Consider the following 24,035-nt stretch of genomic DNA (forward strand, 5'->3'; position numbering starts at 1 on the left):
CCGGCGAAGGCGCTGCGAGGACTGCTGTGGAGGGAGCGCTGTGCGAGCGGGGCTGCTGCCAGCTGGTTTTGCTCCTGCCCCTGGCAAAGGCAGGGAGCTGCTCTCTGCATGGGGCTGGCAGGGGATTTCCAGCACAGCCCCAATCGGTGGCGACGTGCCATGGGTTTGCCTGCTCTGCTTTCAGCCCCAAGGACGAGCTGGGGACCTGTGTGCTGGGAGTTCCTGCACCTGTGGAAGCCGCCCTGGTGCTGAGACCCCAGGATGAGCAGGTTGGGAGCAGCCCGTGACCCAGCTGGGGAAGGACACATCTGTCCTGGGGCTTGCTGCCAGCCACAGGGCTGTGGCCAAGCTGCTTTCCCCATCTGTGCAGGGTTCCCCAGGGGGCTTGCATATTTCTTTCAGTGCTGCTCAAAGTGCTCAGAGTGGCTGCAGGAACTGCAGGATGGTCAGTAACATCTCTGGGCAGGTGGAGCTCTGATTTTGTGCCTATTTGCAGTGGGTACTGGTAACCCAGGAGGTGAAACACTCGAGAAGGGGCAGTGCCTGAGAATTGACTGTTTCTCAATATTTTGTTGCTTTTCCAGCCCAGAAAGAGGATGAGGGAGAGGCAGGGTCTGCTGCACCCACGTTTGCAGGTGCTGGCCCTGGGAGCTGCATGAAGCGACCAAGCAAACGCGTGGTCTTTGCCCAGGGATCCTTCCTTCCAGTGGCTGCAGCTTTGATCCCCGTGGAGGCGGCTGCTTTGGGGCTGGCGTCGTGCGGCAGCAGAGCCCCAGGCGTGGCTGGTTTGCAGGGCCCCACTGCTGCTGGTGTTTCTGAGAAGCGTGGGGCCATCCCACCTGAGGCAGGGTGCAGGAGCCAGGTCAGCGCAGGCTGAGTCAGGCTGCAGCTATGTGCATTGCATCAGGCCCCTGGGTGCAGGGCGCTGCATGGGCACGTCGGGAGGAGCGAGTCCTGCTCGCTGCTGTCCCCGACACCCCGGGGGAGCAGGGGCTGCAGGGGGGCCGTGCAGTGGATCCTGGAGGCTTCCCAGAACCCTGGGACCGGTGCAGGATCAGGCTCGTGGCAGCCACCACACAGCACTGCATTAATTCACGAGCAGCAGCAAACAAATCTGCCTGGTGCTGGCACCGAAAGCAGCATGGAAATACTCCCAAAAAAGCCTCGGTGCTGGAGGCCAGGTCTCGTGGCTGCAGGACGGAGACAAGCAGGGTCATACGCTCGCTGGCTGACCTTCAGAGGAGAGCCAAGGCAGAGCTCTGAGCTCAGGCCAGGTAAACTCCAGCCCACAGCAAGCAGCAGCTGGAGAGAAAACAGATCAAAGTTTTTTTTTTCTTTGTCTTTCTTTCTTTCTTTTTTTTTTTTTTTTTTTTTTCCTGGCCCATCTCAGGGAATTGCACCCCCCCTTTATCTGGGTATTGTTGGGGGCTGTTAAATGCCAAGGGTGGCAGCCGGTGCTGTGCCTGCCGGGAAGAGCTGAGCACGTGGGGCTGGAGACACAGCATGAGCAGTGGGAACCTCCACGGAAGGAGTTTGCCCATCTCCTGGCAAGGAGCGGCTGGTTTGCATAGCCTTCTCAGCAGGCAGGATTATCTCGGCGGCAGGAAGCGCCGCTGCCACATGCTCCTTTGAGCACCACGAGCCCGGCTACAAAATTGCCCTGAGCACTTCCGTGAGTGAATCACGGCGGCGGCACACGCGGGTCCCATCCTGGCACCGGCGCCACGTGTTGGAGCCACACCATGCTTCGGGGGGCACCTGGAGCAGGAACCCTCTGCCAGCAGCAGGGCCTTTGCTGCGGGGTGTTGGTGGGGGTGCTGAGAGCCATCCTTGCCTGGTAGAGTCAAAAAACTGAGTAATTGGGACAAAGCAGGAGGCTGCTGCCTTTATTTTATAGGGGCAGAAGAGAGGCTGGGGGGGAGCAGTGGGGTTCCTCTCCCCTGTCTCAGGCTGAAGGGGTGGAGGTGGGTTGGCATCGGTGCAGCTCAGCAGCACTCAGGATTGAGCCCTGCAGTGCCCTGTCCCACCCCAATATCTCATCTCACCCCGAGAAGCTCGTCCCACCCCTGGGCTGAGCCCCTCAGCCCCTCCCTGGGCGCTGGGTCCCTTCCAGCAGGGCCCCGGCTGGGTTGCAACACGCGTGGGGGACGCTGACGGAGCCGCTGGATTTGTCCAAGGAGGAAGTAAACGGGGCAGTGCTGGGCTTTTGCAATCCCTCTGTTGCTCCAGCATCTTCAGCGTGTGAAAGGCGCCGGTGGGGGCTTTTGGAGATCGGTCTCCTTGTTCCTGGAGGCTTCCAGTGAGTTGCAACAGGTAAGGGAGACGCTCTGAGCTGGGCTCCCTGGGGAGCACCTACCCAGTCCGCAGTCACATTCAGCAGGCAGCCATGGATGTGGGAACAGTGGGGACGTGCCCTGAGGCAGAGCAGGAGGCAGTGCCCGGCCTGGGGTGGTGCTCAGCACCCAATTTCCTTGCTGGTGCTGGCTGCGGTGGGTGCAGCAGGAGCCGCATGTGGCCAGGGCACTGTCCCGTCCCCAAGGCACTGTCCCAATGCCAGGTGGGGGGCAGCCTCCTGGCGGTTCCATGTTTTTGGGAAATGGTTGCAGTTCTGCTAAATGGGCAGGGCAGGGCTGGGCAGGGCCCGGCTGGCACCACGTGTTGTGGGGTGGAGGCTGATGCCATGGGCGCGTACAGGGACATGGGAACCCGAGGGGACGGCGCTGTCCTGGCTCTGCTGGGGTGCCTGGGCAGGGCCCTCAGTGCTGAGCAGACCCCGAAGGTATTCAGCTACTGCTTGTCACAGACCCCTGGCCCCAAAAAGCTGCCTGGGAATAGGATGGGCCCTCAGGGCTGCTCCATCCACTGCTGTCCTTTAACAGAGCACAAGGGTGAGCTGGTGCTGTGGGAACACCCAGCCAGGCTCCCAGCGGTGCCCAGCCACCAGTGCAGGGACTGGGAGCAGCACAGGGGTTACTGAGGGGGTCTCAGGGTGGCAGCCACGCTGTGGGGGCCTTGTTCTTCCCCAAAACACCATCTCCATGACCCGGAGTCCCCACTCATACCTGCTGGGCCCTCTCCCTCGCTCCCGCTGGCGTTTGGCTCCTCCACATCTCCGGGCACCTCGGGGCTGTCCCCACGGTCCCACGGCAGCTCCTGCAGCTGGGACAGGGCACGAATGGCTGGGGGGTGCCCAGAGACCAGGGGACCCCCCCTGGGGGACACTCACCCGCTGGCGAAGACCTTGCTGCTCCCTCAGCAGCTCCAGGAACCGGCTGCTCCACAGCAGTTTCTCAGCCCCCAGCTCGGTGCAGAGGAAGCGGACGTCGGCCTCCAGCGCCTCCAGCCTGCCCAGCGCGGCCTCGCTGGCCTCACGCAGCCGCTGCAGCTCCACCGCTGCCCTGACACCACAGCTCTGCTCCACCAGGGCCCACCATGCCCCTGATCCAGCACCAGGGACTCTCCTGCCCACCCCAGACATTTCCTCAGGGTCCCACCTGTGCTCTCGGGCTCCAGTGCAGCAGTAGAGGCCCTGTCTTCCTCATCATCATCCTCCTCGCTCCTCTCGCTGCTGTTTTCCAGCCTCAGCAGCAGCACCGAGCCGAGCTGAAAGCAGCAGGGAGTGACACAGCCGTGGGCAGCTGAGCCCCACAGCCGTCAGCACCGACCCTGAGTGGGGAACCCCATCGTGCCATGCCCCCCAGGGACCTACAGCGCCTCTGCCACCACCGGAGAGCCACCCGACAGACCGTGGCACCAGAAGGCTGAGGTCTCACCGCAGCACCTGCAGGTACTGGGGCACAACTGGGGATTTACCTCCTCCGTGAACTGGAAGGCAAAGTCCCAGCAGCTTTTGTAGCAGATCAGCAGGTACTGGAGGGAGAGGACAGCAGGTTCAAACCCACCTCGGGCAGGGCAGATCCTGGAGCAGGGAGCAAAGGCCCCACATCCCCAGGGCTCTAAACCATATGGTGCTCAGAACCAGCACCTCCTGCCTCAAGGATGAGGGTATGGTCCCACAGCGATGCTGCTGGATGGGGTAGAGACCCCCAGCAGCACCAAAAACACAGTCCCCCAACCCAAATGGGTGCTTTAATCCCACAGGATGGGCCCTGTGCCCTGGTCCCACAGCGTGTTTGGAGCCCCCATGGTACTGACCCACGCCAGCCTCCAGAGCCACCGCAGCCCCTCGAGAGCTGTCCTGGAGAGTGACAGGAGCCACCAGCACCCAGTGCCCAGGAGCTGCCTCCACCACACCACCGGCGGGCTGCGCCGCTTCCCCATGGGGACCCTGTTGACCTGGAGAGGGAGAAGGGACGTGCTGCAGCCCCAGGAGCTGCTGCCTCGCTCACCTGCCACGCACCACGCACTGATGGGACACGTGGTGGCAGTGCTACATGTCAGCACCAGGCTCTGCTCGCCCAGTGCCAGGCTCACAAAAAAGAAGGGCGAGCACCTGGAGGGTCCTGCTCCCCACGGCTCTGCCCACTTACCCGGCAAAGCAGCCCAGCCCAGCACGGTGCTGCAGGCAGGAGGCTGCCAGGAGAGCTCAGCTGCGCCCTGCAAGCAAGCCAAGCGTGGCCATGGGGCTGCTGCTCCTCCTGCCTGGTTGTAGCCTCTCGGCTGCTTGCTTGGGATCGATAAATGCCTGCCTAATCCTCTTGGTGACAAGGCTGCACAGGGGATTAGCGTTTCTCCTGCTCTACCTTCAGTTGCCATAAGGACAGCTGCTGCTTGGCCACCCTGCACTTACTCTGTTCAGGATTCATCTTCAGCAAGCAAAGGACTTGAGACTTTGTTTAACTGTTTTCAGCTTTCATTAGCATTCAGCTAAGAGCCTGTGCAGCTCTCTGACTCCAACTTCAAGGCAAGTCACTGGCTATCCTGGGAATCTTTAGTCCCCCAGGCTGGTTAAGAAGAAAAATAGAAGGCTTCAGAAAATAAAATAGAAGGTTTAGGCACAACTGCCAGAGTCAGACTTCAGGCTCTCCCTCCCACCGCTTTGTGGGTGACAGAGCTCATGTCCCCAGTGCTCAGAGGCCCTGTTACATTGGCACCACATCTGCAGAGCTGTCACAAGCAGTTCTTGCTCCGGGACAAGCAAATCTGCTCCCTCTGCTGGAGTAGACCCAGTGGACACTGCAGCCTTTTGATCTCAGATTTTGTGGCAGCCAAAGAGCTGCTGCCCATCAGCAGGACACAGGAGGGACGAGCTGCCTATCAGCAGATCTGGGTTCCTTTAACTACAAACAAAGCATTTCCCTTGTAGCCTACTAGCCCTGCCAGCTCCTCAGGGCTGCTAGCATTACAGCCTGTCCTAATGAGCAGTGGCTGTCCCCTTGTCCCCTTCCTTTAGGGACAAGCACTGCTGGGGGGCTGCAGAGGCTGCATTTTCACCTCATCCCTGCAGCACCGATACGTACCCCAGGGAAAGCAGAGCTGATTGACACTCTGCTGTATAAAGTGCTCGTACATCCAGGTCTCCAAGCTACGTGAGCCCTTTTGCTGTTTCTCTGCAGGGAAATGTTCTGGACAAAAACAGCTTGCCTTGAGGTCAAAGAGGTGGAGCAAGGAACCTCTTGAGTTCAGGCCCTCTTATAAGCCTCGCCTTGGAACAGCGGTATCAGTGTGAGAAAAGCATTTTTTGTACCAAGGCCAAGGAGTCAGAAACCATCAGATAAGTCGTCTTTTTCCTGTAACTATAGAAAAGCAAGGCCTTTTAGGAGTTTTTAGCATTTCCGACATCTTTCATCCCACTGTATATAACCTCTTAAGAGGAACTTAAAATACAAAAAAGTAGGACAGCTTTGCTGCTCTCCCATTAAGCCATTACATCCCAACATTTCCCTACAGATCAGCAGCCGTCAGCCTGACAGGCGTGCCAGCCACTTGCTCTGCTGTGGGATATGGCAGCTCCCACCATGAACAAGGACAGAGCTCCCTCAACCACTGAACCAGAAAACAAACCAGGGAGAACTTTGCTCCTCTGCATTTACCTTCACCCTCAGGTGCTGCACTGATAGGGTGGTTGCATGTAGGAGTTAAAGCTCTTGCTACTAACAGCAAGGAGCTGCAGGACACAAGACACCAGGAAAGCTGAGAGATAACAGAGCAAAATTAACACCCAGCTGTAACGAATGCACGTGCAAGTACAAAGGGGACTGGAAAGCAAGCGCCCCAACTTTGTGCACAGTACTTTCTCCATTGGCAATGTTTAAGCAAACAAAGGCATTACAGCACAGGTAACTGGTAATATATCATCTTGAGAAAGCACAGCCTACTTCAACAACAACACTTGTATCTTGACTTGGCTGCTGTGAAAAGCACCTACCATTCATCCCGCCGTGTATTTTTTCAGTGGCAATTAAAACTGCTCATCCCTTATCTGTGGGCATTCTTCCAATAGCAGCAAGAACTGACTTTAATCCAAGTCCTACCTTAAAGCAGGATTAGTTGAACACAGTCAGAGATTAGCGCCTGGCAATCCTTTCAAGTATTCAATGTTACATCTACTGCAGGAAAGAAAGCACAAGGGATACCTCCAGAGAGTCATGAGACAAGGAACGGCTACTATGTAAAAATGGAAGAACTCCAGCAAAGTCCTCACAATCAGATGGAGAATAAGAAGCACTAGGAGTCAAAATTTGGACTGAACAAAACATGAGAAGAGAGACAAATGTATTTTTATTGTTTATGTACAAATGACAGAAGTTTGTATTAAAAAGAGAATCCACCCAACCTCAAAGATAGCAAAGAGCAAGTTGGCTTTGAGCTCCTGCCTTCCCTGCATCTAAAAGCAGTGTGTAGACTTTAGGGGGTGTGTAAAGTTTAGGGGATGGTGTTCAAAATAAAAGTTAGAGAAAATGGTTAGCCACCTTGTTCTCTGCTTGCGTAAGAATCAAACTGAGATGTTGCACAAAATGAATTACCTTCCTCTCTACATGGATTAAAACAAACAAACCAAAAGCCAATTTATTAACTACACACTTTGGTTGAAAACAAAACAAAAACAACCAAAAAATTCCCCATCTACAAGCAAAAAACAAAACAAAACAAAACATAAACAACAACAAAAAAAAAACACATGAAGCTAAGTATCAGTAACAAAAGTAGTATAAGTCTTACAACATGGATGGGACAAACTGAATCATACCCCAATTCCAGCAGAAAAGAAAATGCCTCTCCATGGTTTTACAGATGACAGGGGGGGCAGCAGCAAGATCAGCCAATTGTAGGAAGTTCCCAACTGAGCTGGAAGCACAGAATAGTCAGGAATTCAAGACTACTACTACTACACCTTTGTCTTCCTGTAAGTCAGGTGATTTAAAAATGATGCAAAGTACATGGTCCAAGACTTTCTCCCCCAATCTGAGTTCTTTAGAGTGAACCACTCCCTTCTGCATACACTTGGCCAGAGAGCTGCCATCGTGCTCATTCAGTCGACTGGCATTTTTCTTGGTGGGGATTCATGTAGACCTAAATCCCAGAAGCTTCATCACTGATGAGTCTAGTAGTCCTGCAGAGAAAGGAAAAGACAGGCACATTCAGACCTTTCTACTTCCAACTCTGCTTGCAGAGCTGGGATTCTTAGTTTCCTCTCATTTCTACATACCATTAGCTGAAGGCAAAACAGAAAAGAGATTTAATTTTTCTCGTAGCTGAACATTTAAAAGAGAGAACCCTTCAAAACCTTAGTTCAAGAACGCATCAACCAAAACCAGGTGCTTTTAATGCTGCACTTCATGACAAGACAGAAGGACGCAAACCAGCTGTTTTCACAAGAGGTGCGTGTGACTTAATTGTGACCTAGCTTCATAACAAGCCTGCCTGCACTTATTTACTGTTAAATCCACGAGACAACGATTACTTCATAATAAGAAAAACAACATCCTAAATTACAGCAGAAGGAGGCTTTTTATGATTAGGGATCAGTCAGCCACTCAAGTCTATGGATGAGCAATGAAAACAATGACAGAGCACTGATACTTACGGCTCTTGGCTTTTTGTTTAACTTGAGATCAATCCTGTGGTTGGAAAGATAAGAGAAATGTCCATTTCAATACATTAAACAAACACTAGAGTTCAAAGAACCAGCTACTGCATATGGCACAGGCTACAACAAAGACTATTTGGTTAATTCAATCCACATTCTCAATTCGGCTGAGCCAAATCACTGTCCCAATATTACTGGACAAAGAGCAGCAAAGAGAGGGAGAGTGGATTCTTTATTCTTTGCCAAAATGCATATTCCGTTCCATTCAAAAAAAGAGTTAATAAAAGGTTCATAATAAAAAGTCACAGGGAAGTTACGCAGCATAAAGAAATAAGGTTAAATACGCATGCTCTATGTTAATTTGTTAGATGTGTAACTATGCCATAGGTAATTATTCAGACATAGTGGTAATGGTTATTTACTTTGAATAGAGATAGGAGTTTAAGATGACAGGAATTACAGGAGTCAAAGGTACTGAGTTTATTACATTTTCCAGAAAGAAATATCCAAGTCTACACTAAACTCCTTAAGAAGCAAAGCCAGAAGAATCAGTTTTTAAACTAAGTTTTAAAGTTAAAAAGTTTATCTATTTAAAAATGAAACAGAGAGGTAAAGAAGAGTGAAGTTAATTTAATTTTGCTGAAGTTATTAAATAAAATGTTACCTCCATCACGCTTTTCTGTTTTTAAAAAAAACTTCCCAGCCTAACCTAATATACATACCTACAATTAAACAGATAAACTATGGGTTAGAAAGGTCTCAAAAGGCACATTGGTGTCTACACACTAACAACACAGCACAAGTACTAATTCAAGTCAAACTTACTCAAAGTCATAATCAAACATGCCAGACGGGCTGAGGGGCAGCATTTGAAAGGAAGAAAGCAATAGAAATTAATATACTAATGAATTAAATAAATTAGTTGATTAGCCACCCTAGCGAGATTACTAAAAAAAAAAATAAAGAAAAAAATAAAGCCAGTGTTCAAATGCCATAAAGTTCTTAAGATATCTTAAACAGAATTGGGCACAAAAAGCACTCCAGATTTGACAATCCAGAGTCCCCCTCCCCAATTGGATTTCTGGGAAAAAAGAGGTGTTAAAACAGAGGCAGAGTAGTTTTATGGAGGGAATATTATGTGCTGAAAAAGGAAACTATCAGGTACTTAAGAGTGCGCGCTAGCTCACAGGCAAAGAAAAAAAAAACTGATTTGCTTGCAAAAACAAACAAATGGGTGGTCAGAAAGCAGTGGCTTTGTCTAGATTACTAAGCAAAGCAAAGCTTGTTCAGGCAGAGAGGTGGCGACAACCATAAAATTATGTGTCCAACTATGCATTCAAATGTTCTCAAAATGCACACACATCCACACATCCTCTTACACTCACTTCCTTTAGAGAGCTAAAAAGATAACACGGTGAATTGGCCGAATCTAATTACAGTTTGGTTACATTCCCACCCCACGTCTCAGCATTCACCCTGACACCACAGCACAACTCTAAAAGCAGTTCTGTCCCAGAGCTAATAGCTGTATTGGTCAGAGAGGACTCATCATCAACTCATCTGTAACTTAGAAGCTTCTCAGCATCAAATTTCTACGAGGTTGCAGTATTGTTTACTCCTGAAACACTTTGTAGCCAGGAAAATTGCTCACCACAGAAAATAATCATCTTGGCCTTTTGTGGTCTGAGGGAAGAGAGGACAGCTTTAACAGAAACACTTCCATCTGATTCCCTCTTTTAACTGTTAGAAATTTTACCGTCTGTTCATGGGAGTTCTGCCCAGTCTGAATCCAACTTTCCCCACTGCTCTTGATGGCAATTAAATTAGAAAAACCTAAGCTATGCAAGTGGAGTCGGTACACCTCCAGGGTGTCTGTTCCCAGCACTGTCTAATTCTTCAGGAACAGGTGAGCAGAACTCAGATGTATGCTGGCAACTGAAAGAGCTTCTGAACAAGACCTGCCATAAAAAGGTTGGGACCGGTCTTTGTTTTGTTAAAACCTAGATATACTTGAAAATTGTTTCGTCTCTTCTGCTGGAATTTAGGGGATAGTCATTAACAGCAATCACAATTTTAACAGAGCTTGTGCTACAGACAAATTGAATTATCTTCATCATCTGTCCATGCTAAGCATTACAGAATAGTCAACTACTAATTGCAAAAACCTTTCCATAATTTAGATGTGACTGACGTATCTCTTAGGATGATAAGAAGTGCCATACCAGATCAGACCAGGGCTCCTCATGTCCAATATTCTGTCTCCGACAGTAGCCAGTACGAGCTGCTTCAGTGGAAGGAATGCAGAAGAAACCCCAAAGCAACACAACCTTTCAGTAGGGCAGTTTCTTCCTAACTCTTGGCACTAAAGTTTGGGTTATGTAACGGAGCAAAAGAATTTATATTATTTACGGCATTTGTACTGGACCCCACTGTATCTGCAGTGGATTGGTTTGTTGTCCATGTAAGTGGTTAGCAGAATATAATCATAAAAATTTGTTTGAAATAGCAATTTTCTTATGCTGTACTTCAGTTCTACACGTTGTTTCTCTGAACTGGTTTATAAATGTAGCTTCTTGTGTTACTGCTGACCTTCTTTCCAATTATCTACAGGCAAATAATGACCTCTGAACTGCCTTTGATACCTAGCTCATAAGGAACCAAAGAGGACTTCCAATACTTGAGGATGTTTGCCTGATTAAGACTGCTGTAGGAGGAGAATCCTGATCTAAGAATTAAAGGTATGCTAATAAAGAAAAAGTAGTTAAATGGTATTCAAGCACTATACCTACCTCCATATCTCCCAGATATTCCCCCAGCAATCCTTGGGAATCTTTACCGCTTTTCTTTAAAACACTTATCTTGCAATTCTGTGGGAAGGTCCCTCAAAGAGGGAAATCCATCCATACACAATGCGAGCAAGCTCAAGGGTAGCAACACTTAACTTTTTTTAAAACTCTTTTACTTAATTATTAAAAGCTTCTTTGCTTCTAATAATCTTTAGGTATGAGTTCCAGCAATCATTTCCAGAGAAGCGCAGCTCTGCAGTTACATCTCTGTCTCTTCTTTCCAAAAACATGGATTTCCACAGACTTCCCCCCTCCAAGGGCACAGCACTATCGTGCTCCAGAGAAATCCAAGGGCTGTACCAAAGGGGTTCTGAGGCACGATAAGAGGCAGGGTATGTTGGCCCTGGGAGAGCAGCACTATAAAGCAGTTAGATTATTTCTGATTTCTGAGCCATCAGCCTACGCTGCATCATGCCTTACAGGGCAGAACCGGTCATCTAAATTCAACCATAAAGACTTCAAGAAATGTGTTTCGCATGAATTTCAGGCCAGTTTAATAACACTCTGAGGTTTAAAAAGCTTGAGTAAGCAACTCGTACATGTCATAATCAAAAACCCTCAGCATGGGACATGGCAACAGGAAAGGTTTGGAGTGGAAATTGTAGCAAAGATACTGAGATTGTCCACAATCCCCAAAACATTTTTTTTTTCATATTCCTTCCAAGAAAGCACTGACATTCCTATCTTCCTTGGATCTAGAGAAATCAAGCACAGGAAGCCAGGAATGTAATCTTCCTCTACTGGAGGGAAAACACGTTTATTCTCCTTGACAGAGAAAAGAATTGGTAAGGCCTTGTCAAAGGCAGAGCTGTACCAGAGCTGCAATTAGTACCCTGTGCTGACTGCTCGTGTAGCTACCTCAGCATTTTCTCCTCCTTGACACAATGGGTGCAATGGGATCCTGATGAATACTACATGGTACACACAACTTAAAAACAAGAGGAATTACCAAAACAAATGACCCGAGCTATTCATTACTCTAACAAGTTACTAGTTAGTTCTTTTCACATATTAAAGTCTATTCAACAACAGCTAACCATTCACAAGGCATTCCTAGAAGGCTGCTGGTATCACTAACCTGTGTCGATTTTTGTTCTTCCGTTTTTTGTGGCTGCTATGGTGGCTCCCAGAAGTGGAGGAAGCAGCTTTCTGGGGTTTCACCCCTTGCACGGATCCATCCAGCTCTTCAGCATCTTCCTGGTTGGGCTCGTTCTCCTGATTGTGAAAGTCTGGAGAAGTGTCACTCTCTGTCCCACTGCCTGGCTCCCCTAGAGTGGGTCAAACACAGAAGAACCCAGTGGTTACCTCCCCACAGCTCACATCCCAGGCAGCTCCTGTGCTGCCCCGCACAGAAGTCAAACACCCAGCAATAATACACAAGGCAGCTGACGTATACTGAGCCTTAGGCCAGGAGATACATAAGAGAACCTACAAAATAGTTCTGAAGTACAACAAGCAACCTTGCCAGTGACTGAAGCATGCTAGAATCGCATCTGATTTGCTATTAATTACATAAATATGTATGAAAAAAATCAAACAAGTGAACATAAGTAGCAAATATCCTCAAAAAAATCAGGGGAAGAAGTATGACAATTAAAATTTCTAGTACCAAGCACTGGAAATGCAGCACTGCTTCTTTATCAGCACATAACACGTAAGTTACAGTGGCAGCAAGATTACCTCAGGAGGGAAGGCCTAAACATTGTGAGCTCACAAGTAGTTTCTGAAAGTGGAGCTCTCAGCTCCTCCTATAATCACTTGCAAGTGCCCGAAAGACACACAAACAGAAATGGATTGCTTCAGTCCTTCTAGCCTTTTTCTCCACAGAGCACCAAATCCATATAAATATATTTTACGCACAGCAAACCCTTACCAAACATACAAGTTCGCTCAGGAAATCGAGCTCAACTTTATTCCTGTTTCTCAGTGTCTCTGTTGAATTTACTTGAATTTGAGCACTCAGGAGCTGGCCTGGGCAGACCAGCCACAGACCTCTGAAGGGAAGAGCTCCAGGGGGGCAGTGAGTGGGGCAGGGATCCAGAGAACTGAAGGCAGAGCTCAGTTGCGGGGAGAAGCTTAGCTCTTTCCAATTCTGCCAGTTCAGAGAGAAATGAAGAGGTGACTTACGCTTCTCAATGAGCTGGTCTTGAACTCCAGCTAATGCACTGACCGCCTAGAAAATTGAAAGGGACGTTAATGACAGCAGTAACTCACTCTCCACTTTTCAAACACTCAAGAACCGCGGCAAATTGCGTTACAGAGAAAGAGGCATCAGGCCTTTGCTTTAAAGAACTTGCAACCAAGCACCAGCGTGGCACAGCAGAAATGAGTTAGGAGCAAAAAGAAGATGAGAATGGCAACAACAAGTGCACAGCATGGGTGGTTGTCAGCTGTGGTTACCTTTTACTTCTCCAGGAGCTAGCAAAAGGGTTTCTGAAAGAGACTGCAAGGTGGGGATGAAGATGCTGGGGACGGGGAGGCAGAGGAGATTATACAGAAGGGTGGTCCCACAGCAGTGACCACCACAGGACCCGCCAGGACCAACACTCACCGCCGCCGAGGTGACCGAGGACTTGCTGAAGAGCCTCTCGGCCTCCTTGAACTTGCGGTTCCTCCGGTCGTTTTTGCTGTTGGAATTCCTATAAAAAAAAAAGAAACCCAAACTTCGTGGAGGGGGGAGAGCCCGGCGGGACGGGACAGGACAGGACAAGACAGGGACCCGGTGCGGGACTCACTTCTGGTTGGTGAGGTAGCGGTCCCAGCCGCGGATGATGTTGCCGTACATCTGCGTGTCCTCCAGGTAGCTGCCCTCGAAGGCGTAGATCTGCCGCTCCAGATTTGCCAGCGTCTCCTGCCGGGCACAGCGCGGGGCATGGAGCAGGCCCCGGCCCCCCACCGCGGCCTAGGCCCCGCCGCCCGCCTCCAGCCCCGCGGCCTAGGCCCGGCCCGGTGTCCCCCGGTCCCCCCCTCCTCGATTCCCGGCCCCGGGCCCCGTCCCTGCCGCCTCACCGCCAGCTCCTGCTTGCGTTTCACCAGCTCGGCGAGCTCCCGCCGGGTGTCGGGGATCTGCGGGGGGCCGCCGGCCTTGGCGTGCAGCGCGGCCATGGCGGCCTGCGGCGGGCGGGCGGTGGCGGGGACGGAGCCTGCGGTGCCCGCTTGGTGCCGCCGGGGGCAGCGCTGAGCCCGGCCGAGGCCACCGCGGATCCGCCCCGGTTCCAACTCCCGGCCCCCAGCCCCCGGTCCGCCTCCGGGGACGGCTTCGGTCCCGGCCCCGCTGGTTCCGAAGGGGAAAAAAAAGCGAAAAGAGCCCCCCCCCCCCCGCCCGGTGTCGGTCCCTGCCCCACACCGCGGGTAACGTTTGGGGTTTTCGTTTAGGTAATGTTCGGGTTTTAGTTTAGGTAATGATCGGATTTTCGTTTAAAAGAGGCTTCGTGAGGGTTTGCTGCACGCAAACGTGCGGGAAGGGGGCCGGTGCTGCGCCCCGTGCTGCTGGGATGGGGCAGGGACAGGCAGGTGAAAGGCCTTGACTGAGGGGTTTTCCCCTTTACTGAGGGAAAAAACGATAATCACAGAGTACAGACGCCTGCACAGAGCAGCTTGAACGGCCTTTCGGGGAGTTCTCAAAGATTTGGTGCCACTCAGTGGAAATGTACAATGCTCGACCCGATTCTTTGCAGCAGCTTGTTTGAAACCACATATGAGCATTCATCAGTGGATGCAGACACATCCTGTCCACGACAAGCTGAAATCACAGAGGAAGGGTATGGAGAAAGCACAAAAGTGATCCTGAACTTTCCTCCTCCGTCCACAGAGACCCCCAGCCAGCATGCCCGTGCATCAGCTGCGTAACATCCCTCAGCAATCTTCAGCGTGCAGCTGTGTGTAAACAGGCTGAGAACCCAGGTATCTTCAGAACCTAAATAAGGAATTTTTACACTGAAAATAAGGCAATAAAATATGAGACCTGGCATTCAAATGCTACACCATTTGTAAAAGAGGGTTATTTTTGTGTTCATTGCCACTTGGTACGCTGCAGCTCCTTGAATCCCATCATAAGCAGCCTGTTTTCCCCAAAATAAAGCCAATTAATAAAAACAATACAGCAAAAATCAAGAACATGGGTGTGCTATTATAACATATCCAGGTTTGTAAACATTAATTTGTAAAATAGATGCAGTAAGTTGTAGAGTATTTGGGGATTTCACTCGTCTCTTTTTGTTTCCAGCCCAAGGACTGCACAGGACTTAAGCCTGAAACCAGCCGAAGCCATTTCCTAGCTAGGTATGAAAGGATCACAAGTGGCAACCCCATAGGGTCATGTAAAAAAAATGAACCAATCTGAAAAAGTAAAAAAAAAAAAAAAAAAAAAAAAAATAAAATCATTTAGGCAAGACAGTATCATCGCTCTTCTGTCTCAGCTGTAAGGATTCCATCTTTGTGACTTCCTTTTGTGAAGAAATAACCCCAAGTAGATCATCTCAACATGTTCTAGAAGTAGCCGAGGATACTTTGTACTGAACTTTTTTTTTTTTTAGTTGTGTTCAAGCTTCTACTAAACTACATTAGTTTATTTAAATGCTCTGAAATAAGCGTGACTTGCTGGGCTGGTTTGCCCTTTCGTGCTACTGATATCCCTGGCTTAAACCACAGCTGTTTCCTAGCGTGAGCCTGTCTGCATCCAAGGGCAAGCAGCCCGGACACGGCACTAAGCTACCTGCTGCACACTCAGCTCAGAAAGGTCTGAGCAAAGAAAAGCGCTACCAACCCTTACCGTCCTCCAGCCTCAAAGCATCTGAAGCACACAAACATGCAAACTTTTCTTTTTAAAACTTCATGTTCTTAATATGGAAACGAATGCTTTGATAGCATGGCACAAAAGACACACAGGTACCAGACCGCAATTGCTGTGGGTGCTGCAGGGTCAGATCAGAGGTGCAGGGGAAGTAGCAGTCGTTGGTAGTGTGCCCATGGTGTGTGCAGTCTGACAGAGCAAACACACACACCGTGATTCTTCAGGGTATTGACACCTTGGTTCTTCAGTGTATTGACACAGGACCCATAACTGAGGCAGCTGCAACCTTACCAGTCCTGAGGTAACATGGCATCATCTATTCAGTCCTGCTTTTACTTAAAGATAATGCTTAAATAAAAAAAATAAAATAAAAAAATAAATGCATGAGTGACAGTGGAATGATATTCGTTAATTCTACACTTTACAGCTGCTGAACCACTTTGTTGAACATCACAGCTGCGATGATTTATACCTTCAGCATCTCTCTCAGCTTTCCAGGCTTGTCAAAAAATATACTGCACCTATTTCAAGGAATATAAAGAAGAGGGACACTAGAAAAATCTTATAACTAAAAGGAATTAGGGCTAAATTTACAAATTCTTTATTTAAAAACCCCTGGAGTATATATAAAGGAGATCCTCCTAGTCAGAACTCATTCTGCCTACTGCTTGAAAACCTACACCAATGCCCCATATTTACACCATCAATGTTCTAGCCTGTGTATACAGTGTGCAGCCCCTGCATACACCAAGTATATACACAGCACGTAGGGATAGCATGTGTGACCACAGAACAAACATCCAGGCAAATTAGTAAAACAGTGTGAAAACATTACATTTCTTACATCGTAAAGCAAACCATGGGAAGTAGACATCCAAAAATATGCAAGATGCAAGTACTTGCAGTAAGTAGAATCGGTTCTTCTCTTCCTAAAGTATTGTTTTAATTTACAGGGGGGAAGAAGAATATTTTAAACAAATGGCGGTTTAACTTCTTATATAAAAAAAACTTAAATAGTGCAAACTGGTTGAAACGTGCCGCCACGTGACAGGTACTCTATGTAATACAAACAAAACCAAGAAGTTCCTCACAGGGCAGTGGTGCTGTCGGAGGTAAAGGCCCTACCTTTAGAACTAGATATTCAACACCCAGTAACAGTTTCAGCATCCTTTGCTGCAACACATGCTGGGCATGCACTGACTTGTGCCTCAGCCCTCCCAAATCAAGTTATCGTAACCTAAAATTTTAGGAAGCGCTTCCTTTAGTTTCCATTTACCTGATAATTTCCAGGTAGTAGTCTGGTAAAATGCCCATGGCTGAAAGTTATCATAACGCAGTCTAACTACCCAAAACATACAGATACAAGGGGAGCTTTGCAACACTTCTGCCTTTTTAGTAGGAAGGCTGGTAAATTGTCCCGTCTAGAACTAACCTGGCAAGAAATTTGGCAAACTCTACCAAACAAGACATGTTACAAAGTGTATTGGGTCACCTTCTAACTAAGATCTCAGTTAAGTAGCATTGTCAAAGGGTTATGACGAAACAGGTAATAAAAATAGTTTTAAATATGCTGTGTTTGACATCATTTTCTAAAAGAGGAGAGAGTCTTTTAGCGTTCGCTGATTATTTCCAGCATCACAACATTCACATCCAGGTGCTCTTTTTGCTTGTCAGGGGAAAAAAAAAAAAGAAAAAGGAAATACAAAGCTGGATTTCCTGATATGCAGAACTATCAAAGATGAATAATCAGCGAAGTCCCCCAAAATAAAGCATGACAACTGATCAGCAACAGAAGGACTTTAAGGCAATAAGAGGCATCAGTGCTTTGATGCTCCCATGTTTACATCCCAATGTATGTTCTCTTGAAAAAGTTTCTCTCCCCTGCTCCCGCCCCCCAGTTTCCTCCTCATCTGTTAACTGTCAGACTCTTCCTCCTTCTCCTCCTCCTCATCATCGTCCTTTGTGTTGGCCTCAGATTTGTCTGAAGATTCATGGAGGAGAACGTACTCCCTGCTGCTGAACCCGAACTTCAGCACATCCTTTTCTTTCAGTTCATAGTAACGCTGAGGTTCGATCCGCTGGTTGTTGAGGAACGTGCCGTTGCCAGAGCCGAGGTCGATGATGTACGGCCTGACCCTCCGGCCGATCGTTCCGTCAGCACGAGTGTACTCCACAAGCCTGGTGAGACAAAAAACACCATTTCAATCAAAGCAGAGAAACAGAAAATCCCCTACTCCACACGCAGACGGATTTTGGAGCACATCAGCCCCAGTGCAGTTCAGCATCAACTGTATTTCAGAGATCTGAACAAGTAAAATGTGAGAAATGAGAGACAGGATGAGAACTGGAAAATCCCTGAAACATTTCGACAGGCATCACCTCCCGTAACTCACTGTGATCTAACGCAGTAATTCCTAACACACAACAGATGGCTCTTCCTTAAGAGAGCAACTCTGTCTTCTGAAGCACGCAACCCCTGCTGCTTCAAAAGGAGCTCAGCAGTCTTTGTTGTGAAAACCCAAACGCAAACCTCTCCTTGAAACGCTTTTACTGCCAATTACACCTGCTACTTATTCCAGCTCGGATGTACGCGCAGTTCTGTGCTTAACCCTGCTGGGTTATTTGTCTTAGTAAAAGGCTGCTTGTGGTTAAATGAGAGGAATCGCAAATATTTTGATTACTGCTAGGATGACATGCAGCAGTCATAAAAAAAGAAACAATTTACAATAAACACACACTTATAAACCATGCGTAACTACTTTTTTTTTCCCCCGTTTATTTTATTTTTCACAAATTACTAAATAACCCCGTCGCACCAGCAGGCAGGCAGAGGAATACTCACCGGTACTGGAACACAGCGTGCTGCTTTGAGCAGGAGGGGTGGTCGATGGGGATATCTGCAATCCTGCGGTGCCTGCCCAGCAGGTAAGCGCTCTGCCTGTGGATGTACATGACCGGGAGGAACTCGTCGTTTTTAAAAGGGTAGAGGCGCCACCGCTTCTTCGGGATCCGAGCCTCGGGGGGCTCGCTGTACTTGATCACAACCCCTCGGAAGGTGTTGGTGTCCTCCAGAAGGGCCCCAGACAGTTCAAAGCTCGGTTTTTCTTTCTTTACAGCAGCTTTGTCTTTTGGTTTGTTATCAGACTGCCCGAGTTCTGGATTCTGGTCAACACCGCTCCCTTCGTTGTTTTGCCTGTGCTCTCGCCTTCTCTCATTATAAAATTCTCTCTCTGCTTGCTGCTCACGTATGTTCTGAGCATCCCTCTCTCGCTCGTGGCCTCGACCTCCAGGCCTTTCACTGGGATTTTTCCTTCTGTCTGCGTGATCTCTGTGTCTGTCTCTGTCACCGCTTCTGTCTCGCCTGTGTTCCTGCTCTGATGAGTATTTCTGCTTTCGCTCCTCGTTTCCTCTACGAGGATGTTCATCTCGCTCCTGTAGGGAAGGATTGCTTAGGGTGAGATACTAAGAATTAGAACAAAGATGCTGAAAGTTACTTTGGCAAAAGTGACCGAAGCTGGGCTCACAAGCAGGCAGGAACACTGAACTACTTACAGCAACACTCGAAGCGCAGAGCAGTGAGACGTTACCCTATGAGACTTTTTATTCCCAAGGCATTTTACAAGGATTTGAGGAAGAAAACTGCCGGACCAGAAGCCGGTTTCCGGACCTCCCCCAGCCGAGCCTCTCGGAAGCCGCAGGAGGAGCCCGGCGGGCCGAACCGAGCCGCGGACAGCGCCCGGCACCGTGCCCGCCCGTTAATCCGTTAACGCCTCCATTTACCTGCTTCACCTTCACCGCGCCGTGGTGCGGGCTGCGGCTCCGCCTGCCGCGCGGGGACCTGCTTCGGCGGCCGGCCCGGCTCCGCCGCTTGGGCGACCTTTAAGGCAAGGAGAGGAGGAGCCGTGAGAGGCAGGAACCGGGTCGGGCACAGCGCCGGGCCCGCAGCCACCGGCCGGGCCTGCCTACCTGCTGCTGCCCCCGCGGCCTCCCCGCCGCTCGTCGGTCGGCGGCGACTGGCTGCCCCCCCGCGCCGAGCGGGACGCGGAGCGCCGCGGGCTGCGCTTCTCGGCCTTCACCGTCACCTCCCCGCCGCGCCGCCGCTGCTCGGCCCGGTGCTGCCGCTCCGGCCGCCGCCGCTGCTCCGCCGCCTCCTCCATGGCGCCGCCGCCGGCCGCCACCGCCGGAAGTGGGCTCCGCTTCCGGCCCTGCCCCGGAGTACTTCCGCCGGGGCGTCCGGTTGCTCCGCGCGGCGCATGCGCCTTAGGGAAAAGCGCGAGGCGGAGTCTCCATAGCAACAGCGCAGCCTCCAGGGCGGTGGCGCTGTCTCCATAGCAACAGCGCCGCTCCCTCCATAGCAACAGCGCCGTTTCCATAGCAACAAGGGCGCCGCCGCCACAGCAAGAAGGGCGCCGCCATGATCCCGCCGCCGGACTCGCTGCTGCGCTACGAGCCGCCGATGCTGGTCAGCCGCCGCACCGAGAAGCGCTCCCCGGAGGTGAGCGGGGCCCGGGGGCACGGCCGAGGCCTGATGGAGCTGTCCGAGGCCCGTCCCGGCCCCACAGCGCTCTGTCTCCCCCCGCACAGGCCCGCCCGCTGAAGGGGACCCCGCAGACGCCGCCGCAGCCCGGCCCCGTCCCGCAGCCCCGGCCCCGTCCCGCCGCTTCCGCGGCCGCCGCCGAGGGCAGGCAGCCCCAGGAGCTGCTGAACGCCATCCTACCGCCGCGGTGAGACCGGGGGGGGGAGCCGCCGAGATGGCCCCGCTGGGCCTCTCGGCGGTCCCCATCCATCAGCCGCCTTCCCGCTGCTTTTGGGTGCAGGGAGTGGGAGGAGGACAAGCAGCTGTGGGTGCAGCAGGTGTCCAGCGTGCCCAGCACCCGCCTGGACGTCGTGCAACTCCAGGAGCAGCTGGACCTGAGGCTGCAGCAGCGGCAGGCGCGGGAGACCGGCATCTGTCCCGTGCGCAGGGAGCTCTACTCGCAGTGCTTCGGTCAGTACCGGCGGGCACAAAAACACCGCTCCTCTCCCTCTGCCTCAGTCCCTGTCTGCCCCACTGCTGCTCTTGCCAGGTTTCACACAGCCTTGAACCCCACAAGAGGGGATGCAAGGCTGTGGTTGCCTTTCCCTGCCCCTCAGCAGTGCTCTGCAGCTGCTGTGTGACTCTTACACTCCCAGCCCATGCTGGGAGCTCTTATAGATGTAGCATTTTAAGTGTCCCATTATTCACAAAGCTGCCACAAAAATGACTTGTTTTAACACTAATCTTACATATATGTAAAAAAAGCAAAGAGGCTTAATATTGTCTTAGTTGTTCATAACCCCACCTGTTAATTTAAACTAACCTAAAACACAGCTTTACTCTTTAATACTCTAATATCCTCTGCAAAACTCTTGAATACTTTTACTTCTCTGATGACGAGGAACTGATCTTCCAAATGCCAGATGAGCAGAATTCTTCTGGAGGCTCTCGCCTCTTCTGACAGTTGCATAAAATCATTACAAGTATTAAGGGTTTTGCTATTATGATTTCCCTGGGACAGAAACACGTGTTACCAGAGTTTCTATACACCACACTGCTTCATGTCAATGGATTTATTTGCTTGCACTTCGTGCTGTAGCTGTAAAATAACAAAATCAAAATTGTGACCGTCTCCCATAAACCAATGTTGCTCTTGTGGTGCAAAGAATAGGTAGAAACCAAGAACTTCTGGACCCTGTGCATCTCCAGCATTCCCAGGTAAATGCCAGGTAGTTACTCAGTAATTTGTACCTTTTCTTTAAAGATGAACTGATCCGTGAAATTACAATTAACTGTGCAGAGCGAGGGCTACTGCTGCTTCGAGTCAGGGATGAAATCCAAATGACAATTGCTGCTTACCAGACGCTGTATGAGAGCAGCACCGCGTTTGGCATGCGGAAGGCACTGCAAGCCGAGCAAGGCAAACATGACATGGAAAAAAGAGTAAGTTGGTCTGTTAAACCAATAATAGTTTTCTGCACGTGATAATGGCATGAGAATATTATTTTTATATAAAAAACAATTATTTCTACTTCCACTGGGTGGCAGTAAAGATCATCAAAATATTTGTCTTGCTGCTTCCCTAAGGCTTAATTGCATTTCATAAGCTATTATACCTGTAGCATTTTAAAGACTGTACAACATAGCGTAAAGTTGAGAAATCAAATTAAAATTGACTGTTAACAAACAAAACTTGAGAGATCTGTATTATTTTCTAAGATTGCAGAGCTAGAAGAGGAAAAGCGGGAGCTGGAAAGACAGGTGAACGAACAGAAAGCTAAATGTGAGGCTATCGAAAAACGTGAAAACGAAAGGCGACAGATAGAGGAAAAGAAACACACCGAAGAGGTTCAGTTCCTGAAGCGAACGAATCAACAGCTGAAGGTTAGTAAAGAAACGCAACTCTAAATAGCAATGGTAAACTTTGGCATTTTTAGTTAGGAAGACGTAAAACAAACTTTCTCCTTCCTGTTTATAGTAGTTACATTTATGATGCACTTGTATTAATGTCCCACTTTCTTTAAATTCTTGATGAAGTGGGAAGATTGCAAGGATTTATTGTACTTGAGCCTTCTTAATGGAACTCTTTAGCAGCAGAGTTGAAGTGTGCTGGCAGTGCCATCACATTTTCTTGGAACTTCCTATCTCCATCTAAAATAGAAGCTACAGACAATGGAAACCAAAACCTAGGGAGGGCAAGCCCGTATTACTGGCTGGATTTCTAGGCCTCTAAATGTCTGTTATGTCACATTTGAAGTGTAGCTACTATATTATAGGTAAAAGCACTCTTCTATTCACTTGTTGCTTGCTAACATGCTCTCATGGAAAACACTGAAGCAATTTGTCCCATGCGGGTTTGACTGGATCACTGAAATTGTTTTGGATCTGACAGGAGTGATTTTGTGCATGCTATTTTAATGAAAAGAGGTTCTGTTAATTACTTTGTGTTTGGCAGGAATCGTAAACAACTGTAAATGTTTCTGGCTAGAGCTAAAATACTTCCTTTACACCCAGCTGCTTTCCTTATCTTCACTATCCCCAGTTTTCCTTTCTAAACCATTAACATCCTCAGGCCATCTTGAAGTATTTTAGGGCACGAAATAGAGTAACTGTTAGAGCAAATGTGTGCTGCCACCGGACCCATGTTTCTTCCTTTAAGTACAAGTATTTGAACAGCTGTGTATATACCACTGTTGTAGTTTATTTTTATGGCAGCTCTAGGAAGAGGACAAGCTAGGAGTCCTGGAAGCTTCACACATTACACGCTCCCTAAGCACGGGTAGCACTCTGATCAATCTCTTTAACTGGGCGTCAAGTTGTCTCAGTAACTGAAAAACTTGCTGTTCCCAGCTACTTTTGTCCCAGAGTCAGTTTGTGTTCCAAACCCTAGAGAGCCAAATATTTAATTTAGCTAACATAGTCCAGCCTGAAATCAGAGAATTCAGACCACTGTTTCAACAGCTTTTATTTAATTTCCTCTTCAATGCTTTACATTATAAAATGAGCCTTTCATTGTATGGAACCAAGGCCAGCTCTTTTCTTCTCAGAATGCAAAAAGTGTGTATGCCAAGAATGAAAAGCTAATTTATAAAACATGTAGTAAGGAATGGAATAGCTAGGGAAAAACCCTGGCCTGTTTCTCTTGAAGTATTGCAGCATCCCTCAGCTCCTCGCTTTGAATATCTAACAGACAATTTATCACTTTTCATCAACGGGGTTTTATTTTTTAGATTGAATTTAATTTGACTTACTGTCTTATTTGTTTTTCAGGCTCAACTTGAAAGCATCATTGCAAAGTAGGTTTTAGTTTGGTGTCCTCCATGCAGCGCTCAAAAGAGCTGTCAGAGCAAGAAGTTTGCAATTAGCGACAAAGATCTGTCTTCAAAAAACAATACTCAATTTTCACTTACCGGTAACTGAAAGCAGTGTAATTGCATTATTTGTCCCTTTTTCTCTTCAAGGAGTTGAAATTCAAAAGCTTCACTAGTTACTGTACCCTCTTTCAGTACCATCTCAGCGTGTAGCTCCTTGAATAGTGAACATGCCTGGGACTCACTTGTTGGTAATATGCTAATGATCTTCAAAGCAATAAACTAATAAATGCTTTTACAAACAAGCATCTCTGTAATGTTATTACTCTGAAAATGTTGCAGAAAACTTTGAAATCCTATATGACGTGTCTACAACTAATGTGTCACATTCATTATTAATCAATTTTCAGGTATCTCCTGGACGGAAGTGGTTTGGTGGGTATTTCCCCAAGTATGTGTAATTTGGTGTTCACTGTCCATCAAAATCCCTTTTCAGAAGTGGTGTAACCTAGGATGAACAATACCCAAGCTCTCCAAATCTTATTTCTGATGAAACAAAGAGGTGTGAGGCTGTTCTAAG

General features: G+C 49.0%; 3 protein-coding genes across 6 annotated transcripts; 1 reads left to right on the forward strand and 2 right to left on the reverse strand.

Moving 5' to 3' along the window:
• Positions 1–6,943: 6,943 nt before the first annotated feature.
• Positions 6,944–14,004, reverse strand: MEAF6 (MYST/Esa1 associated factor 6). 4 transcript variants are annotated; one of them, XR_014318955.1, is made up of 9 exons: positions 13,846–14,004; positions 13,572–13,687; positions 13,388–13,475; positions 12,964–13,009; positions 11,915–12,104; positions 10,213–10,352; positions 8,655–8,712; positions 7,988–8,021; positions 7,491–7,513 (listed from the first exon to the last, which is right to left on the reverse strand). XR_014318955.1 is itself a non-coding variant. In XM_082777607.1 (7 exons), the coding sequence occupies exons 1-7, from the start codon at positions 13,939–13,941 to the stop codon at positions 7,505–7,507; spliced, it is 579 nt and encodes a 192-aa protein (XP_082633733.1). In that variant the 5' UTR covers positions 13,942–14,004; the 3' UTR covers positions 6,944–7,504. The 4 variants fall into 4 exon arrangements, 2 of the variants coding, with proteins under 2 accessions (XP_082633733.1, XP_082633734.1); XR_014318954.1 differs by lacking the exon at positions 10,213–10,352 and having other exon boundaries at positions 6,944–7,513; XM_082777607.1 differs by lacking the exons at positions 8,655–8,712; positions 10,213–10,352 and having other exon boundaries at positions 6,944–7,513.
• Positions 14,005–15,769: 1,765 nt separating this feature from the next.
• On the reverse strand, positions 15,770–19,796 carry SNIP1 (Smad nuclear interacting protein 1). The gene is made up of 4 exons (XM_082777595.1): positions 19,595–19,796; positions 19,409–19,505; positions 18,471–19,060; positions 15,770–17,806 (listed from the first exon to the last, which is right to left on the reverse strand). The coding sequence occupies exons 1-4, from the start codon at positions 19,783–19,785 to the stop codon at positions 17,542–17,544; spliced, it is 1,143 nt and encodes a 380-aa protein (XP_082633721.1). The 5' UTR covers positions 19,786–19,796; the 3' UTR covers positions 15,770–17,541.
• Positions 19,797–20,039: 243 nt separating this feature from the next.
• On the forward strand, positions 20,040–24,026 carry DNALI1 (dynein axonemal light intermediate chain 1). Its single transcript, XM_082777652.1, has 6 exons — positions 20,040–20,123; positions 20,213–20,352; positions 20,446–20,615; positions 21,409–21,587; positions 21,864–22,028; positions 23,415–24,026. Exons 1-6 carry the CDS (start codon positions 20,043–20,045, stop codon positions 23,442–23,444), a joined length of 765 nt encoding a protein of 254 aa, XP_082633778.1. The 5' UTR covers positions 20,040–20,042; the 3' UTR covers positions 23,445–24,026.
• Positions 24,027–24,035: the final 9 nt, after the last annotated feature.

This window comes from Aythya marila, assembly GCF_965140915.1.
Source record: "Aythya marila genome assembly, chromosome: 22".
Classification (NCBI taxonomy): Eukaryota; Metazoa; Chordata; class Aves; order Anseriformes; family Anatidae; genus Aythya; species Aythya marila.

Coding starts and splice junctions, on each gene's coding strand:
- MEAF6 (XM_082777607.1), bottom strand. CDS start 13,941: ATGGCCGCGCTGCACGCCAAGGCCGGCGGCCCCCCGCAGATCCCCGAC. Junction 13,688..13,845: donor AACGCAAGCAGGAGCTGGCG/GTGAGGCGGCAG, acceptor TGTGCCCGGCAG/GAGACGCTGGCAAATCTGGA. Junction 13,010..13,387: donor CCTCGGTCACCTCGGCGGCG/GTGAGTGTTGGT, acceptor TCAATTTTCTAG/GCGGTCAGTGCATTAGCTGG.
- SNIP1 (XM_082777595.1), bottom strand. CDS start 19,785: ATGGAGGAGGCGGCGGAGCAGCGGCGGCGGCCGGAGCGGCAGCACCGG. Junction 19,506..19,594: donor GGCCGCGGGGGCAGCAGCAG/GTAGGCAGGCCC, acceptor CTTGCCTTAAAG/GTCGCCCAAGCGGCGGAGCC. Junction 17,807..18,470: donor CACGCTGTGTTCCAGTACCG/GTGAGTATTCCT, acceptor TTGTCTCACCAG/GCTTGTGGAGTACACTCGTG.
- DNALI1 (XM_082777652.1), top strand. CDS start 20,043: ATGATCCCGCCGCCGGACTCGCTGCTGCGCTACGAGCCGCCGATGCTG. Junction 20,124..20,212: donor CCGAGAAGCGCTCCCCGGAG/GTGAGCGGGGCC, acceptor CCCCCCGCACAG/GCCCGCCCGCTGAAGGGGAC. Junction 20,353..20,445: donor AACGCCATCCTACCGCCGCG/GTGAGACCGGGG, acceptor TTTTGGGTGCAG/GGAGTGGGAGGAGGACAAGC.